Raw genomic sequence first — 18,969 nt, 5'->3', positions numbered from 1 at the left:
TGGTGGACCATGCATTGTGAGTCCTGCTGATAAAGTGTTGTCATCAAACTCACAGAGCTGCTCGAATCCTCTCTGCATTCCACCTCCCTCCTACAAGCATCAACACTCACATCCTTGAATCCCTCGCAACCCCGATCTGCTGTGCCCCCCAGCGAGCTCTCTTGTTCGGTAATTCTGGGATGATATCATACCAGCAGTTGTTCCCACCAATGCCACGCTTTTCAGAAAACCTTACATCTGTTTAATGTAAATAATCATTGCCCTTTGTTCTCCTTCACTACAATTATCCAGAATGCCTGACATTAATTGCATGTATTGTGTATTTAGTAAATTAAAGTTTACAGTTTTTCTTTTTTTGCCAGCCATACGCTCAGATCCCTATAGCCCCTGCTCTCAGGCTTCTTCTACGCCTGCACCTGTAATGATTAATTTATTTATTTAAAGGTTTTATATAGCGCTGGCTAGACCCGGGTGTATCAGAGCGCTTTACATGAGTATGAATATAGTACAGGAATGACACAATAGTTCATAACTTAGAATTCAAACAGGTTAGATTAAAAAGAACAAATAGAATAATACAATGTACATATGTCAGAGAGGCAAAGAGCTATCTACATAAATAACATGGATACAGGTAATCACAATTTGTCCAGTTACACAAGATGGAGGTAAGCTCAATGATAGGAGGGTAGTGGGTGGTTAGGCGAGAATAGGGGAGTGAAAAATAGACAGAGGAAGGGGAGGTAGGAACTAAGGAGAGGGAGTGTGGAGGGGGTGGGTAAGAAGAGGAGAGGGCGGGGAGGGGAAAGGAGGGTGAAGGGAGAGAGTAGAACAAGTGAGAAATGAAAAGGATTATGGACCCCAATATTTGTTGAGCACGTGCAGGTTTAGGTCTTTTTTAAAGCTGATGTAGATGGGGTTACAACGCAGGTCTTTAGGGAGGGCATTCCAGATGTTCGGGGCGTTTCCGGAGAAAGAGCGAGATTGTGTGGTTTTCTTTCTCAACAGAGGTGGAACAAGTAGGTGCTTCTCAGTGGTCGGTTGCAGCCCGCTTTGTTGAGTTTATTAGTGAGATATAGCGGGGCATTTTGATGAAGGGCTTGCAATCTTGTAGGAGGATCTGCCTTCGATGGGAAGCCATTTAAGGGCTGGGGAGATGTGGTCAAAACGTTTTCAGTCTGAGATTAGCCTGACCGCTAGGTTGAGCACAGATTTGAGTGGGGCTAGGTGAGCTTTAGGGGTTTCGGAGAGGATAGCATTACCATAGTCAATTCTCGAGAGGACTAAAGATTAGACAACCGATGTAAAGTCGTCAGCTGGAATGAAGGGTTTAATTTTCTTGAGATGGCGGAGAGTGAAGAGTGCTCCTTTAGCCGAGTTTTTTATGTGGATATTAAGAGTTAGGCAATTGTCATTGGTGATACCAAGAGTTTTACAGAGTTGGATTAGGAGAGCGGACAGTTGAGGGCATTAAGGTCAGAGATCCATGTTTGGCTAGGTAGAGGATTGTTTTGTGGAGAGAAGAGAATGATTTCAGTTTTTTTAGGGTTGAGTTTGAGATAATTGGAGTTGAACCAGGCTTGGATCTTTGACAGGGTGTTGTTAAGGTGCAGAACATCAGAGTTGGATTTAATCTTATAGTAAAGTTGGATGTCATTGGCATAGAGGTGGTAGTTGATTCCAGCTTGTTTTAGAATGAGGGTAAGGGGTGCCATAAAGAGGTTGAAGAGAGAGGGAGAGAGAATAGATCCCTGGGGGACACCTAGGGAGACAGGTGTAGGGTTAGAGAGGCAGTTGTAGATTTTGATTGGTTGTGTTCTGTGTTGAAGGTAGGACAACCATTTGAGAACAGGACCATTGAGGCCAAAGCGAACTTGAGTGCGTTATGTAAGGCAGGATGGTTAACTGTATCAAACGCGGCTGAGAGATCGAGGAGAATAAGTAGGCAGGACTCACCATTATCAAGGGAGTGGTGGAGGTCATCAACTATATTTAGCATGGCAGTTTCTGTACTGCAGCCTTTCCGGAAGCCGGATTGTAAGGAGTCCAGTAGGTTAAAAGTGTTAATGTGTTTGTCCAGTTGGAGCAAGGCCCATTTTTCAAGGGCTTTGGAAAGAAGGGAGAGGTTGGATATAGGGCGGAGATTGTTAAGGTCGTTAGGGTCGTAATTGGGATTTTTAAAAATGGGAGTGGTTTGTCCGAGTTGGAGGGAGACAGGAACACATCCATTGTAAACAGGTAGTAGATTTTAAATGGGTAGTTGACATATAATGACTACTGCTATTTTCAACGTTCTTCCTGCTCCATCAGATATGCTTTGCCCCTACTGAAGGACAGAAATGCCTATTCATTTCCTTTGTTATAGAAAAACTGAACTGAGCTCCTATAATCCTTCCTTTCATGTTGGGAAGTAAAAGAGTGAGCAAGTCACAAAACGGAGAGAACGAAACTGATGGATGAAAAGGTGACGACAAACATGGAGAGTCCTCACAGATGTCGAGCTTTTTCACTGCTTCACCCAGTAATACTGTAATGTTAATGCACTGGCAGGCCCAGCCCTTTCGTTGAAGTCCATTACTTCTTAGCTTATCAAAGACTTTTAGAACTCGATCAACAAAACCCCTTTGCTGAGAGATGAAGGAGCCACTGCAGTTAGTGCATCTGGCCAAGACCTTGTCCTTTGACTATGCTTTAGGGGATGTCTTATTGACACGAAGAGTGCAAATACACGAAGGTGAATGGGACTGAATACACTCTGATTTAAGAAACCTAGATAAGTCGGAAAAAGAGTTTCCTAAGACTTATATGATTTCGTCATTTGATTATAGGGTTCTTCTAACTGCTACCTTTGGCCTCTTCCAGTCCTTACTTTGACTTTCACAACTCCTGGAATTTCTCCTCCACACCTCTTAAAAACCTTTGTGCAGTCTTGAGAGTATGCTCGAAGACCTGGATCTTTGACAAAGCTTGGGTTCCCTTGTCTTTGTTCAGTCTCTTCTTTGGCCTGGTTTTGCCCCTGGAACCATTTTCTGTCCTAATTAGGCAGGTCCATCAGTAGTTTAGTAGTACAGTCCATCTTACTTGATTACACCATCTGCCAGACCTTTTTTCTCTCATCTCTACAGTAGTTCCTTCAGCAAACTAGAAGAACAGTCAACACAGGAGTCTTATCTGACATAGATCTTTTAAAATATATTTTGGGTATCCATCTTCCTTCCTAGTTGCCATCAGATGTTTCTTTGATCAGTTATTTAATCAAATTCATTTTTGCTGCCTCCCCTTTGCAAGAAGTCTATTTAGGATTCCAACATCTCCAGTTTCAAAAGTATTCTGAATCTGCCATTTGTGTGAAAATTATCCGAGAGGACAGGCACCAAAAAGGATCTGTTTTGTAGTGAGTCAGATCATCTTTCATCATGGCTCCTGTATGTCCTATTGAGAGACATTTCCAGTTTTACTTACAGATGGTGCTCCTAATGTGGACAGTGACGGTAGAAACTGTACCCTCATCTTATTTCAGTATCTCAGATCTGTAGTAATTCTGTGAGCAAGCATTGTTTCCTGGTTGATCTGAGGTTTCAATGGGTAAAAATTGTGTCTTTGGCCCCATTATTTTATGAGAAAAGGCTTTACAGATAATCCTCAGGTAATCCTAAAGCTGGCAACAACAGTGGCCAACTTCACATCATGCCTACCCTCGAGACCAGGGGAAATACGCCCATTGCCTGATCCCAAGCCTCATTATAACCACTGGGATAGTTTTTGATTACGATCACATGTTTAGAACAAGATTAAGAAATTCAGTATCTCCTCTGGACATCATGATTTCAGTGGTTCCCAAGTCGACACATTGACCAGCGGTTAGCTTTTACACCTAGAGGCACACGGCCCCATTCTTTGTGTCCTGCCTCTTTTGTGTAGAGTCAAGATAGTGAATTGAACTCTGGCTATGCTACTATGGCAATAGGTATAGGTTTGACCTAGGCATGCCATTGCTGCAACACTGCCATCCTCACAGGGTGCAGATTGTTCCTAACGGGCAAGCATCCATTCAGAATCTTTTGCTTACTTCATAGGACTTTCCATTGCAAGAGACCTAAATATTTGAAGCAAAATTGGACATAGCTGTACAAATCGTCGAACAACCAAACCATCTAAAAGGCTAGATTATGAGTAGCATGGCAATACTGTTAGAGCCCAAAATGTCACTTTTCAGCCAAAACGAAATTCCAAGAGGTGTGGTTTTATTGAACACAGGATTGCCGGTGACCTGTTCTCACCTGCTAAAAACAGATAGATGGAATATGAACCCAGTAAAAGAGGCGGGTCAGGGTAAACATGTAAAGAGTGGTGCGATAGTTCCACTTTCTGTGTGTTAGTCCCTGTCCCAGGACGTCGGTATCATAATTTAGTCAATATCATGAGTAACAGAAATAAAATCACATTCCCTTTGACCCCGCCATCCAGCGAGGATTGCATGAAAAATATGTTGTTTTTTTCCAAACAGGAAATGTTTTTGAAATCAGTTAAATGCTGGACTGTACTGCTGTCTGCAATAAAAATAAAATGTTTTACTTGTAATATATCGTTTCATCCTTTTTTTCTAACTCGCTAATTTGCTCTTCATCTCGTCAGATAAACGGACAGATAAATCAGCAGTGTCCGGTGCCATTAGACTGCATATCAGTGTCGAAATCAAGGGGGAGGAGAAAGTGGCACCTTACCACGTCCAGTACACCTGTCTTCATGAGGTGAGTGCATGGAAGTTAGCACCTTATCATGTCCAGGATACCTGTTTCCATAAGGTGTGTAAATGGAAAGGTAGCACATTACCACGTTCAATACACTTTTCTCCATGAGGTGAGTGCATGGAAACGTATCCCGTCCCATACGCCTCTTTCCTTGGGATGTGTGCATAGAAAGATGGCACCCTGTCACGCACAGGACACCTGCCTCCATTCGGTGAGTGCATGAAAAGGTAACACCTTATCACAGTGGTTCCCAAACTTTTTCAACCTGCGGCTCCCTTGACTCATTGGGCATTGCCCATGGCTCCTTACTGTTACTTTTTTGGGAGGATGGGGGGGAATGTAAGCCCGGCCTCGGGAGTACTTGCATTTTTCTCCCTGAAAATAATTGGGATGAAGCTGATGAAGGTATTATAATCATATACGCAGGGTGTTTCGTATTACTAAGACTGCGCCTCTAATAAAATATTCCTAGTTACACTTCTTTGCCCATGCTATTTTAGAGTACCCTCTCAAACTTTTGTATCCTACTTACAGTGCTAGATAGCATTCCTATGCATGTAGGACCCATTGGCAAAGTGTTTCTGCACTTGAAGAAGATTTGCATGTATTTCCATTTCTACGTTTGTCATACGTGCCAACACACCTGTCTCAGCAGGGTGACACACCATTTTTTAAACCTCATACAGCTTTATTTTTGCTGTCTCCTCCCTAGAAATTGCCTCCAAATCAATGCAAGCCAAATAAATCCCTCTGTTTTTATTTAAACGTCCCGTTTTCTTGCTTCTAAATGATGGCATTAGGCTGTATATGCTGTTTTACTTCCCTGTGCTCAAGAAGAGAGCAGACCTCTCTGGAAATGTGTGTGTACTGAAAGACATATGTACCGGAATTACCTATGGTTTAAGTGCAAGTGTCAGTACTTAATAATAATTAATGTGTTTAATATACAGGACAACTGTACTTTCCTGCTAACTTGCATTGGTGTAAAATGCATTTGGAAAAAGTCTAACAAAATAAATCAGGCATCTTCCGCTTACTTTGGGAGTGTTGGAACGTGGGGATCCAGTGAAATATGGAGGTCATCTCCCTCTAAGTGTCATCAATTAAGCACTATGTTTACCTCTTTAGGCATGTCACTCACAAATCATCAACATCATGCATTTAAGTCTAATTAGTTTAACTGAAGCCAACAGATCCTTCAGCATTAAATGCATTAAAGTGCTTGGTGCGCGGCTCCCCTGGCTAGGTTTGATGGCTCCCCAGGGAGCTACGGCGCACAATTTGGGAACCACTGCCATATCACATCCGGTACGCCTGTTTCCACGAGGCGAGTGCATAAAAAAGTTGTTCCTTACTATACCAAGTGCTCTCCATGAAGTGAATGCATAGAAATGTGTCACTACACGGGGTGCTATACACCTGTTTCATCAATGTAAATGTGCAGAAAGAGTAGCACCTTTCCATGATCAGTGCACCTGTTTCCATGCCGCAAGTGTGGCAAAGATGGCACCTGAAACACATCCAATAAACTTGTCTATATATGGCAAAGACTGGGTGGAGGTGCCAGGCCCCTGTCAGCACAGATGCCTTGACGAGACGCATGTGCAGGCGGCTGACACCTCAATACATCCTCTACATCTGTCTACATTGAAGGTGTCAGAAGGGTGGACCCATACCCGGGCCAGTACATCAGCCTCCTTGATGTGAGTGTGAAGAAAATGAATGCTAGTCGCATACTGAACATCTGTCTTAAGAGGTGTGCACAAATGTGGCATATACCACAAGCAGGAGATGTTGGTTTCCTATCGCACCCTTAAGACCTGCCAAATACTTGTCATGGCCCTGGAAGGTGGAAAGAGGAAACAGGGTTTCCTTTTTTGTCCCAGTGAAGGGGGCTCATCAAGCTTGCTGTGTAGTGTAGAGGAAGAAGATGGGGGTATGAGAGGACACCAAGGGGCAGTGTAAGACAAGAGTTGTGGAGAAGGCAAGGGGGGTTATTGAGGGAAGGGGATGACGGAAGTAGAGGTTGGATGCAAGTGAGGTTTGAAAAAAGGGTATACTTGAAACAAGAATGATAGTACTGTTGGTCTGTGCAAGAGATGCCACCTAGAATAATGTCTCCTTAAAATATATTTTACAGACTAATAACAACAGGCTTGCTGTCTGGACATGCCAGGTCTGATTTCACTGATTCTCCCCAAGCCAGAATCCTGCGTCCAAGAGAGCAACCTTAGTGCTCTATATTCAATTCCCTGGAATAATTGTTGGATTCCATTAATTAATTAGAGGTCTCGAGTAGTGCAACATATCCCCTCAACATCTTCTGTGTGTTTGACAAATCATCAAAGGATTGTGTGGTGAATGATGCAAAACATTTTACTCTTTTTCCCATTGCAAGTGAGATTATACCTTGGGCCTCTGAGAAGAAGTGGAGTAGCTAGAGTAAAATTGTCTAAAAGACTTAGCACTCTTAAAGGTAAGTAGAGCTGGAAAAGATAGGAAATTTGTCATACTTTCCGGATGCATAGCTAATGATATCGAATAAGTAATGGAACCAAAGTAAGTCTTGACATTGTATATCTGTCTCCACTCTATTTCAGAACTTGTTCCACTTCCTGACAGATGTACAGAACAACGGTGTAGTGAAGATCCCAGATGCCAAAGGCGACGACGCCTGGAAAGTGTACTTTGATGAGACTGCCCAGGAGATTGTGGATGAGTTTGCAATGAGATATGGTGTGGAGTCCATCTACCAAGCAATGACGTAAGAAATCTGTAATCTTGATTTCAAATCTGAGGAGTTTTGACAGCAGTTGGGGGCTCCCAACATTAAAAAGTTTTGGGGCCTGGTCGAGTGGAAATCAGGATATATTTGTTGCCTTGAAGAACCATCACCGAAAGGCAGGTCTCGATCTTCATTTCACCAATAGGATCATTTCAACCATTTACCATGATGAGTAGTCAAAGATCTTTGAGTCACTCTGTTTTTCTAAATCTAATAACTGTAATAGGGACATGGGCTAGAGATTCCATCCATTGGTCTACAAACATCCCTATGATGTACTCGCTAATGCTGACAGTGCCAACTTCTCTAGTGGCGCCATCTCTATGGATTCATGTTCTTGGTTGAACTTCTTTTTCTGTAATGCTCACCAACAGCAGCCGGTGAACCAAGCATGTGAATCTATGGACCTATCAATAGTGGCTAACCATTGTTTTAGGTAAGTCATTTTGGGGTCATTTATTGTTTGGTGGATGTCCCATCAGCAGCTGGCTCAGCAGGGGTCTGACCTCTAACATGCTTGTGGATAGCCCCCTGTCCTATCTAAAGATCCTTGACTGCTTTGTGGGGGTCATTGCAACAACAGTGTGTCCACCGCACCGATGGATACACTTTTGGCCTACAGAATGCCAACCAGGCCGCCATGTTGATATGGGCACTTGGCCTTCACTTTTGCTTTTTAGAAACAAACACTGAAATTGAGGGTTTACTTATGAGAAGGAAAAAAGGCAATGTCGCTGAGACAGAGATTTTTCTCCCTGAGAATTGGACCCATAATTATTTGTTCTGGGCATGTGTGGCTGTAGATAGACATGTTTTGCATACTCCTGCCATCTAGTATTGGGTCTGGATGTATGCGAGTTGTTTTTCATTGAAGAAAGTCTTTTGAGTCACGAGGTAAGGTGACTCCTCCTCTTAGTATTAGTCCACATGGGCATCGACTCCATTATTATTGTTAGATTGTTTTCTTTCCACCGCCGGGTTCAAACATTTATTACAGCGCTCCGGTTCAAGACCATTTTCAGGAACCTTTTGGTGCGTAATCTGTGCTTATCCCCTGAGTACAGAGAAGAAGACTATAAGTTATGATTAAAAAAACCTGCGGGGCTGTCTGGCACGGCGCGTAGAAATGCAGAGATGTGAAATCTAACACATGCCTGATATCTTCGGACAGGAAGATGTCGAACAACAAAAGTAAGATCTTGAGTCCTCTGCGGCCGACGAAGAGGGAACCTTTTTGGTTGGAGATTTGGACTCCCACTTGGATATCGATTTTGAGTCGCACGATCTGCCCCCGGGTGGAGGTGCCGTGAGTGTTCAAACCCTTCCCCTGCCCACATTAAAACTCTCGATTTCCACAAAGCAAAAGGCTTCCACGCCGCCACTGCCATCTGGCCACGGTCTGCACCAAGATTCAGTTTCAGCTGCCCCTTCCTTGGGCTTGGCACCGAAAGCACAGATAAAGTCTTCCGGTTCCGCACAGAGCCAAGATTCCACCTCTTTGGCTCCAAATGCTCCAGTTCCGAAAAGCAAAACCAGTTGGTTACAAAACCTTCGGCACCGTAACCAAAACCGGCTCTTGCTACACTCCCAGAGTCTATTTTGGAAACCATGCAGGAGAGACTCTATTTCAAGCAAAAACGGATCCATTTCCATCAAGAGACTGGCCGCATTGTTACAAAGTGCCTTCTATCAAGTGGCAAACCTCTTTTCATGAAGCCATTGATTTGCCACTGCCCATGAAGAAGAAGAAAAGGGACAAGGCTCCCAGTCCTCTGCACCCTATTCCTCCTACTTATCCATCTACCACCACCACCTGTACCTCATTCACCACAGATCCCTTAAATATTGCACCTCCGGTATCTCCACATACCGACCCAGATGCAGATGTTTGGGGGGGGGGGGGGGATGAGGAAACTTATGGTGCACCATCAGACCCCTGGCAAAATTATGACATTGACCCCCCCCCCCAGGGGACACAGATCCAGACCTATAGCTGCCAAACCATCACCTCTTGATGATACTACATCATATCAAGAGCCTATTGCTAGGGCAACAGCATACCATGGGTTACATTGCATAAAGAATCCATGGAAGAAGATTTTTTGTTTGATACATTGTGCATCACACACACAGGGCTTCTCAATCTCTTCTAATGCTTAAAGGCATAATGTGCCACGCAGATGATATTTTTAAGGATTCTGCACGGGCTCGCCTTCTCACCCCTAGGGTAGATAAGAAATATAAGGCTGCACCATCTAACCCAATTTTCATTCGATCCCAGCTTCTATCAGACTCCCTAGTTACCTCAAATGCCCGTAAACTAACTAACTCACAAACTACAGCCTACACACTGCCTCCTGATGAGGAATCCAAATGTATTGATGCGTCAGGCAAACGGGTTGCTGCTTAATCCTCCAAACATTCGTGAATTGCAAACACACAGGGATTATTAGCAAGATATGACGGAGTTCACTGAGATGAAATGGAGGAACTCCTTCAATATCTCCCGGAAGAACATAAAAAGAAAGGGCAAGAACTGGTTCAGGAAAGGAAGTTAATTTTCAACTCCTCCATTAGATGCGCACTGGGCTCTGCATATACTGCCGCCAGAGCCATCAATACAAGTGTCCTTCTACGCAGGCATGCCTGGCTGCGCATTTCATAAGTCGAGCAAACGTTGCTCAATGTCCCATTGGATAAGGAGCATCTCTTCGGTCCACAAGTAGATGAGGCCTTAGAAAAGATGGAAAAGGACACTGAAGTTACCAAATCCATGGGGCACTTCAAACACCCGTTCCTGGGGGCTCTTTTCATCTCTCTTCTTACAGACCAGGTTCCACAGTGACATCTACAGATCCCTCTGCATCTTCTTACAGATCGCAAACCCACATCTCTCCATCCATAAGGTATTTCAGAGGCAACTATAGAGGTAACTACTTCAAAGGTCGGGGCAGAGGTACACCAAGTTGTAGTGCCCCATCCGGTAACAAACTGTCTCTTACTTATCCTTTCCCTTGATCATTTTACACCTGTCGGGGGTCAATTGCAGCTGCAGTCTATAACATTGGACCGGTGGGTGTTGGACATTATCCAACATGGTTATTGCCTGGAGCTCATCAGTAATCCTCCCAATATTCCACCTCGTAAAGACAGACTCTCTTTAGAACATCAATCGCTCAAACAGGAAGTGCAAGCTCTCTTACTCAAAGGAGCTATAGAGCCAGTTCCTCTACAACATCAAGGGTCATGGGTTTATTTCCTGTACTTTTTTATTCCCCAAAAAGTCTGCTCCCTACAACCCATTTTAGATCAATGGCCTCTGAATGACTACATATTATCAGAGCACTTCCATATGGTCACACTTCAACAGGTGCTTCCACTTCTACAGCAAGGCGACTTCTTGTCAGCACTAGACTTAAAGGATGCATACTTTCATATCCCCATTCACCCAGCACATCGCAAATGCCTCCGGCTTGCGATAGCAGCAAAACATTACCAATTCAAGGTTCTTGCATTCTGAGTCACTACTGCACCCAGAGTGTTCACCAAATGCTCAGCAGTGATAGCAGCACATTTACACAGACAGATTATACATTTCATCCCGTATCTAGACGACTGGCTTATCAAAGCCCATACACACCTTCTGTGTCGTCAACATACTCACATTACCGTAAACCTCTTGCATCAACTGGGGTTCGCCATCAATGTTCAAAAGTCCCAGCTTCAACCTTCACAGCTGCAACCATATCAAGGAGCTGTGCTCAACACTCAATTAGGTTTAGCCTATCCAAATGCAGCCAGAGTTCAACATTTTCAAACACTGCTACCACAATTTCAGGCCAATCAATACTTGACAGTCAAAACTTTCATGCGTCTTATGGGAATGATCGCATCACGTATTGCCATAGTGACTCAGGCGAGACTGAACAGTGGACTGAGTCACAGGTTAGACTGAACGATCTAGTGTTAGTAGACAGCCGCACTCATCACTCTTTGCAATGGTGGAACACACAAAACCTGTTAATAGGGTGGCCTTTCATCGACTCTGTACCACCGATGGTGCTAACAGTAGATGCATCCCTCACAGGGTGGGGTGCTCACCTACTCAATTTAACAGTTCAGGGTATCTGAGACACCACACACCAGAATCTCCACATCAACTGCCTAGAGCTTCAAACTGTTCACAAGCGTTAAAAGCATTTCTCACCTCAGCTTATAGGCAAGTATGTACAATATGACCACTATGTACTATATACTAAAACAGGGGGACACACACTCTCTATAGTTGTCACGCCTCTGTCAGACCATTTGGCAGTGGGCAATACATCCCAAATTCCATCCGTTAGCGGAACATCTTCCGGGTACAGACAACACATTTGATGACCTCCTCAGCAGGATGCAGCAACAAGTCCACAAGTGGGAACTCCAACCCTAAGTCCTCCTCCCCTACTTCCACAAGTCGGGGTTTCCAACAATGGATCTCTTTACACCCGCAGAGAACGCAAAAGGCCCAAACTACGCCTCCAGGTTCCCACACCCTCTATCCTAAGGCAATGCACAAGGGATGAGTTAGTCAGGGATATTTGCCTATTCTTTTCCACCTCTCCATATTCTTCTGTTTCTGGTTTGGAGGCCCAGGCAAACATCTCTCACCCTCATTCTGGTGGATCCCACATTGGCTTATCAGCCTTGGTACACCACGCTGCGCGAACTCTCAGTAGTTCCACAGCAGAAGCTTCACCTCAACCCAGATCTTCTCACTCAGAACTATGGCAAAATAAGACATCTAGTCCCAAAGGAGCTAAACCCTTGTGATTTGGCTCCTAAAGGCAGGTACCTAAATTTGCCACCAGAATGTATGCCCATTCTTTAAGAAGCATGTAAGCCTACCACTAGAGCTTGTTATGCAGCCAAATGGAAACTATTTATTTTTTACTGTCATAACAAAAATATTGATACACTCACTACATCTGTACAAAACATTATTTGTTACCTTTTGCATTTACAGCGCTCTGGCCTTGCTTATACCTCCATACGCTTACATCTTGCGGCAGTGGCTGCCTGTCCACAAAACAGGCACCAGATATCATTGTTCAAAGTAGCCGTTATTAAGGCTTTCACGCAAGGCCTTAAGAGTGATACCACTATGGGTCCTACCTTCAACCGCGTGGAATCTCAATATTTTTCTCACAAGACTTATGGGTCCACCCTTTGAACCATTACACAATTGCCCCCTCCAATTTCTGTCTTGGAAGGTTGCTTTCTTAATTGGCATCAATTCACTAAGGCGTGTCAATGAGCTCCAGGCAGTAACTTTGGAAGAATCTTTTCTCCAACGACATAGGGATAGGGTAGTTCTTCATACCAACCCAGAATTCCTTCCAAAGGTGATGCCTCTTTCCACATTAACCAATCGGTTGAACTACCTGTTTTCTTCCCTAAAGCAGATTCTGTGGCAGAAGGAGCTCTGCAGACACTAGATGTCAAAAGAGCATTAATGTATTATCTGGATATAGCAAAAGACTTTGGCAAAACAAAACAACTCTTTGTTACTTTTGCACCCCCTCATAAAGGAAAGTCCATTTCTAAATCAGGCATTTCTAGATGGATCGTTAAATGTATTCAGACATGCTATATCAAAGCTAAACACACTTTAGCTATATCCCCTAGGGTGCACTCAAAAAAGGGCATCTATGGTTTTCTTGGGCAACATCCCAATAGCTGGCATTAGTAAAGCAGCTACATGGTCTACAGCACTCACTTTTACTAAGCACTATTATTGTAAATTAATGATGCAGAGACGAGAAATTAGTAAAGCATGGAGCGTCTTTATTATCAGTTATCCACTCTCCACAAACTGTCAACTGCCTACCCGAACATTCTAAGGTGAGCTCCCATAGAACGTTCCAAGGGAAAAAGGGGAGTAAGGAACCTACCATTGTAATGGTAAAAAGGTAGAGGGAGAAAGGGGAAGGAAAAGACAGATTACAACACATGTCCCAATGGCTTACGAAAAATTCAGTTAATTTTGGTTCACATCAACTTTAACAAGGTTATCACCATTCCATATTTGTCCATTATCAATTTGAACAACATTTTTGTTAACTATTGTCAACTGATGTGTCGGGTAAAACGTGCTGCAACCTATTATCTCTTTAGTCGGTATTTTGACTAATACAGAGTCACCAACTTTCCAACTACGTTCCTTGACACCATGTTTTGTGTCATAAAAGTCTTTGTATTTTGAGCTGATGTTTTTATACTTTTCTACCAGTATCATGTGTATTAGTTGAAACTGGCTTCCCCCGCCCAACCAGGATTTATTTTTGTGCTGGACTCCCTCCCCCTGATCCAAACAAAAGGAGATATTCCAGTCACTAAGTTAGGTGAAGTGTGATACGAAACAAATGCAGTGAGGTAATGATTTGTCCACGTCATGTCCATTTACCATATCTAGTTGAATGTGTTCTTTAATCATGCGATTTGTCCTCTCAACTACATAGCTCTTGAAGGAATTCTTTCATTTCCAATGAAGTGAACTGGCCACTATTGTCCATAACCAATGTTTTAAGAATCTCTTCTTTGCTGAATAACTCTCTCTCTTTGGATTGTGCTATGCTAATCGCCTCCCTTAATGTAGGATTTTCTGCCAATAGTTTCTCTTGGATGCAACTATTATTTGTGCATTTAACTAACTGATCCCCATCCAAGGAGTCAATAAGGTCACCAAAATCACATAATTTGTGTAGACCCCTTAGAGCTGCCACATAGTTTGTGACAGACTCCTACTTTCCTTGAATATGACTAAAAAACGTATGTCGTTCTAAAACGACATTTACTTTGTCACCAAAATGCATTTCCAATTTTCAAAGTGTAACGTTAAAAACATCCTGTTTTTCTTCTTCTAACTCTGGTTCTGGTAATGTCTCATACATTTTCCTACCTCGAACACCTAGATTATGTGGTAATATATGTTGTTTACGAACAGCAGAAAATCTTACACCACCCATGGCAGTTAGATACGACTCAAACAATTGTATCCAGTCCTTCCAATGGATTTCTGGTTTCCTAATCTCATTAAGAAACGAAGGTGGTTGACTCATAGCAGGCACAGCCATTGCCAAGACTAATTAGGTGAGGATTATAAGACTATGAAGGAAAAAAATTACTGTATGGAACAATAACACCTTCCTAAAAAAGCAAATTATTTCACAGGGCTGAGTAAATATTTGCAACATGGAACACTGTACTGATACATAGCAAAATCCCACATTTATTGAAGGTGTGCGTGTCACCGTGACTAAAATAGCGACACACAGCGAAAGTGAGTGTGTCAACGTGAAATGTCTATAATGTAGAAATATGACAAAGCATCGGTACACACAAAAGGGGTTTGTGTGTCACCTTTGTGTGTCACTGTTAAATATCTTTCCATGGAAAACTGTTAATTATTCTCAATTAAAAGGTGTGCGTGTCACTGTGTCAAAAGCGTGTGCACACACAGTATAAGAAAGGCACTCGATGCTGAAGGTGTGTACATCACCGTGAAAACAATTTTAGAATTTGCCGAATCATACCTGGAATGTTGCCACATGTAATTTACACCCTCCTGCAAAACACGCAGAAGAAAATAATCAACAAGTGTTGAAGGAGAAGGTGTGCGCAGCACCATACAGCTGAACGCGCCGGTACCATCCATTACATTAAAACGGCTATCCTATGTCAGCAAGACTCGTAAGGAGTATGGAGTTGGTTTCCTGAAGTTCCACCCACTGGAGTGAAGATGTGCTCCGCCGAGAAAAGACACACAGGGCGTGACCAGCAACTGTGCTCTGCCTCAAGGTGTTCTTTCTGAAAGAGGCATTCCTCATTAAAGCGAACTCACAGACCCGCGATCTTCCGTAGTGGATATCTTGGGCGGGACCAGCAATAGGGCTCCGCCTCTGTTCGTACTTCCTGTGGAAGGCGTTCCTTCCACCACAGGGAAGACGATATATGAAGGAGAGAGCACAGAGGGGGGAGATGACTGGGTAGTCCTCTACACCAAATTGTCGCCAGTATTGTAAATGAATGATGCCTATACGAGAAATGAGTAAAGCATGGAGCGTCTTTATTACCAGTCATCCGCTCTCCACAAACTGTCTGCTGCCTAACCGAACACTCTAAGGTGATCTTCCATAGAACGTACTAAGGAAAAGAGGTGAGTAATGAACCTACCATCATAATGGTAAAAAGGTAGAGGGAGAAAGGGGAAGGAAAAGACAGATTACAAAAACTATGTTGTGGATGTTCGAGCATGCCAACAAGCTAATGTAGGACAGGCGGTGCTACGTACACTTTTTCAAACCACTGCAACGTCCACTGGTTAGCCACCGCTTTTGGAGGACACTGCTATACAGTCTATGCAAAGCATGTGTATCTACAGCCACACATGCCTCAAACGAATTATGTTACCATGTAAGCATCTGTTCTTGGCAAGTTGTGCTGTAGATTTACATGTGCCCACCCTCCTCCCTTGATTCCTACTTATTCTCCATTTTCACCCTCCTGTGTGAAAACAATCTAACTATGGAGTTGATGTCCATGCGCACTATTACCAAGAAGAGGAGTCACCATACCTGGTGACTCGAAAGACGTTCTTTGAAGAAAAATAACTTGCATACATCCGGACCCAACTCTAGATGGCAGGAGTAGGCAAAGCATGTGAAACTGCAGCATTGCATGCGAAGAACAGATGCTTACAGGGTAAGTAACATAATCCTTCCAGCCTGGGTCCACCATGCCACACAGTACTAAAAAGGGCAGAACTGGGGGGAGGAGCCAAGCTCGCGAGCGTAATGGTCGCCTTTTAGCTCAGCTCCCGCAGCCCTCCGGCCTGATCGTATATCCTGTATCATATCCTGTCCGGAGACGACACATAATCGCAGAATCGGAGACAGTGCACCTCGCTTGTACTCACCGTTTGGCCCGGAGGTTTCGACGTGCAGCGGTTCCGAAGTTGTGCCCTCCGCAAGACCGGGGCCTCTGTGGAACCTGGACCGGGACCTAGCCTGTGGGATCCGACGACTGTCGGCCCCGGTCGAGAGAGTGAACCAATGATGAGAGCCGTTGTGCGAACATCCCGGCGATCCTGATCCGGGCCTGCCTTTGTGGCCGTGAGGCTGAGATGGGTGAGATGCGCCGGGGACTCATTCTGTGAAGGGGTTCCCCCCCGCCGCTGCTGTGTCCGGCGGCCCTGGACCTCTGTGCCCGGACTCTGCTTGTTGGGGGCGCCGGTGCTGGCGTAGGCGGAGACCCGCATTGGGCGGACATCCTTTCTGCACCAAGGCTGCCATTGCTGGGAACCCCCCGGAGCTCTGTAAAGTCCTACATTTTTTAACTGTTTTTTGAGAGTCGCGGAAGGTGGCGACTGGGCCGACTTCGCGAAATGGCGGACGACCCTCTGAAACTTGTATCGCCTCGTGGCGGCGGGCTTGGGTTGCCTGATTGGGCGGGGGTCCGGTCTGGTGAGCGTGAGCTTACAGTCGGAGATATCCTGGAAGCTCTGAGATCCCTGCACGCATCCCTGGCCCCCGATGTCCCTGTGAGCCCGCCGCGATCTGCCGCCATTTTGAGCAACCGTTTCTTCTTGCCCCCCTCTTGTTTCAGAGACTCCATTGCCTCGCTCCCCTCGACTGCTGCAAGTGTTGCTGCCACTGCTCGACGATCATTTTGTGTGCCAGTGACTTTGGAGCTCCCCGCTTTTCGAGGTTCGAACCCCGGAGACTTGGACATTGTGCCGCGGCCCTGTTCGGCTCGGATGCCTAGAAATATTGATGGACTGCCGCCTGCACCTGCATCGCTGGCTACGCATTTGTCTATTACAGAGAACCCCTCGCTCTCCCAAACGGCGAAACTGAACTCCTGTTCTTCATCACCCGTGCTGCGATTGCTGATGCATTTAAACTCTCTACTCGGACTTTTGCTCACTTGCGGACCGATTGACCCCCCTTGTCTACATGGTAGTCATAATTTTTTTCGATGGTGTGCTGGTCTTGTATTGAGTAGCTCATTTCACATTGTCATGTGGTGGGTGGGATTGGTGGTTCGGAAGGGATGGGGGTGATATGTACGACTCCTGGTGGATTATTGGTGTTCGACTTCGTGGCGCAGTTGTTTGTACCCATAGCACGGTGGGAGGTCCCCTTCTCTGTAAGCTTTATGGTGCTTGAAATGGGGTCGTCCTGGTCTGTTTTTTTCTGCGATTGTATGGTTGGGCGGAGGGCTGCGGCCGACTGTATTGATTTCTGTTCTCATGCTCCTCCCTCCTGTTTTCTTTATTTCTGTTTCTTTTTGTCTCGTTCTTCTTTCTTTCTTTTCTTGCTATATTTCGGGTTCTGGTTTAGGGCGACAGGCACGCTGTCTGAAGGGTAGGCCATAGCCTTCTACAGGGGTGCAGGGTGGGATGGGTGGGTCGGGTTCTATTTGTTGTTTGTTTTATAGTTCTATGGCCCTTTTGTATCTCTTTATAGTAATGCCGCGTCTGTCCTTGCCTCCCGTGGTATGTTCGGGGTGGGGTGTGTGGCGTCGTTGATCCTCCTCTTATGGGTTGGTTGCTTTTAATCTCGATTGCTGTACCCTCCTTGTTGCTGATACTCATGTTTTCTCCTGTACTCTCGCCACGGGACGCCTGTTTCGGCGTGGTCTTCTTTCTTTCGTTTTTGTATATCATTTCCTTTTATCATTTTTCCGCCTTGTCCTTCTCCCCTTCCCCTCTTTCCTCCCTTTCCCCCCTTTTCCTCGCCCCCCCCCCTTTTTCCTAGAGGTCACTATGACGGGTTAGTTTTCGATGTAATGTATATCCGATCCCTCTGTTCTGGCTCAGCTGTGATGTTGGGTGGTGGGCATGTAAAGATTATAATGATCATGTGTCGATTGTGTTTGAATTATCCCTATCTCCCTGTGTGTATTGTGTTGCCTCTCCTGTATTACGGCCCCGTACCCCCTTATTGTCGCCGAGGATGGTTTTGGGACTTCGGACTCCTCTACATCGAAAGTGAGCCTCTCGTACCCCTTATCCCCATATTATAAAATTAACCTTCTCTGCTCCTGTTTCTTGGCCGTCTGGTTCCTATGTGTTTTCTCCCTTTTTACGATGGTATTGCCTCTGATTCTTGCCGATTGTATCTGTAATGTTTGCCTTAGAATCTCTGACCGCTTTACATACTGAGGCCGGCCGATTTGGTTGTAGGCCTGGACTTGTATATCCTTTTGACGCTAATAAAGGTTTTAAAAAAAAAAAAAAAAGGGCAGAACTTCCACTTCATGAAAAACAGCCATCTTTCGCTAGACATCTATCTACCTGTGATCAATCGGCGCAGAATTCACAGCAGTAGCTCCAACAGCAAACAGAAAGGGGTTTCCTCAACTATATATCAGCTGTGTGAACTTTGA

General features: G+C 44.6%; 1 protein-coding gene across 1 annotated transcript in view; it reads left to right on the top strand.

Moving 5' to 3' along the window:
* The window catches only part of UNC13A (unc-13 homolog A), a 173,247-nt gene that overhangs the window by 69,995 nt on the left and 84,283 nt on the right, over window positions 1-18,969 (top strand). The window contains exons 18-19 of the mRNA XM_078671634.1: window positions 4,636-4,751; window positions 7,352-7,515. Coding sequence (XP_078527760.1) covers window positions 4,636-4,751; window positions 7,352-7,515 — 280 coding nt within the window. The remainder of the gene's footprint in view (window positions 1-4,635; window positions 4,752-7,351; window positions 7,516-18,969) is intronic.

This window comes from Lissotriton helveticus, chromosome 12, assembly GCF_964261635.1.
Source record: "Lissotriton helveticus chromosome 12, aLisHel1.1, whole genome shotgun sequence".
NCBI classification, from domain to species: Eukaryota; Metazoa; Chordata; class Amphibia; order Caudata; family Salamandridae; genus Lissotriton; species Lissotriton helveticus.
Note: the sequence above shows the minus strand (reverse complement) of the source record. Positions and strands in the feature narration are given on the sequence as shown.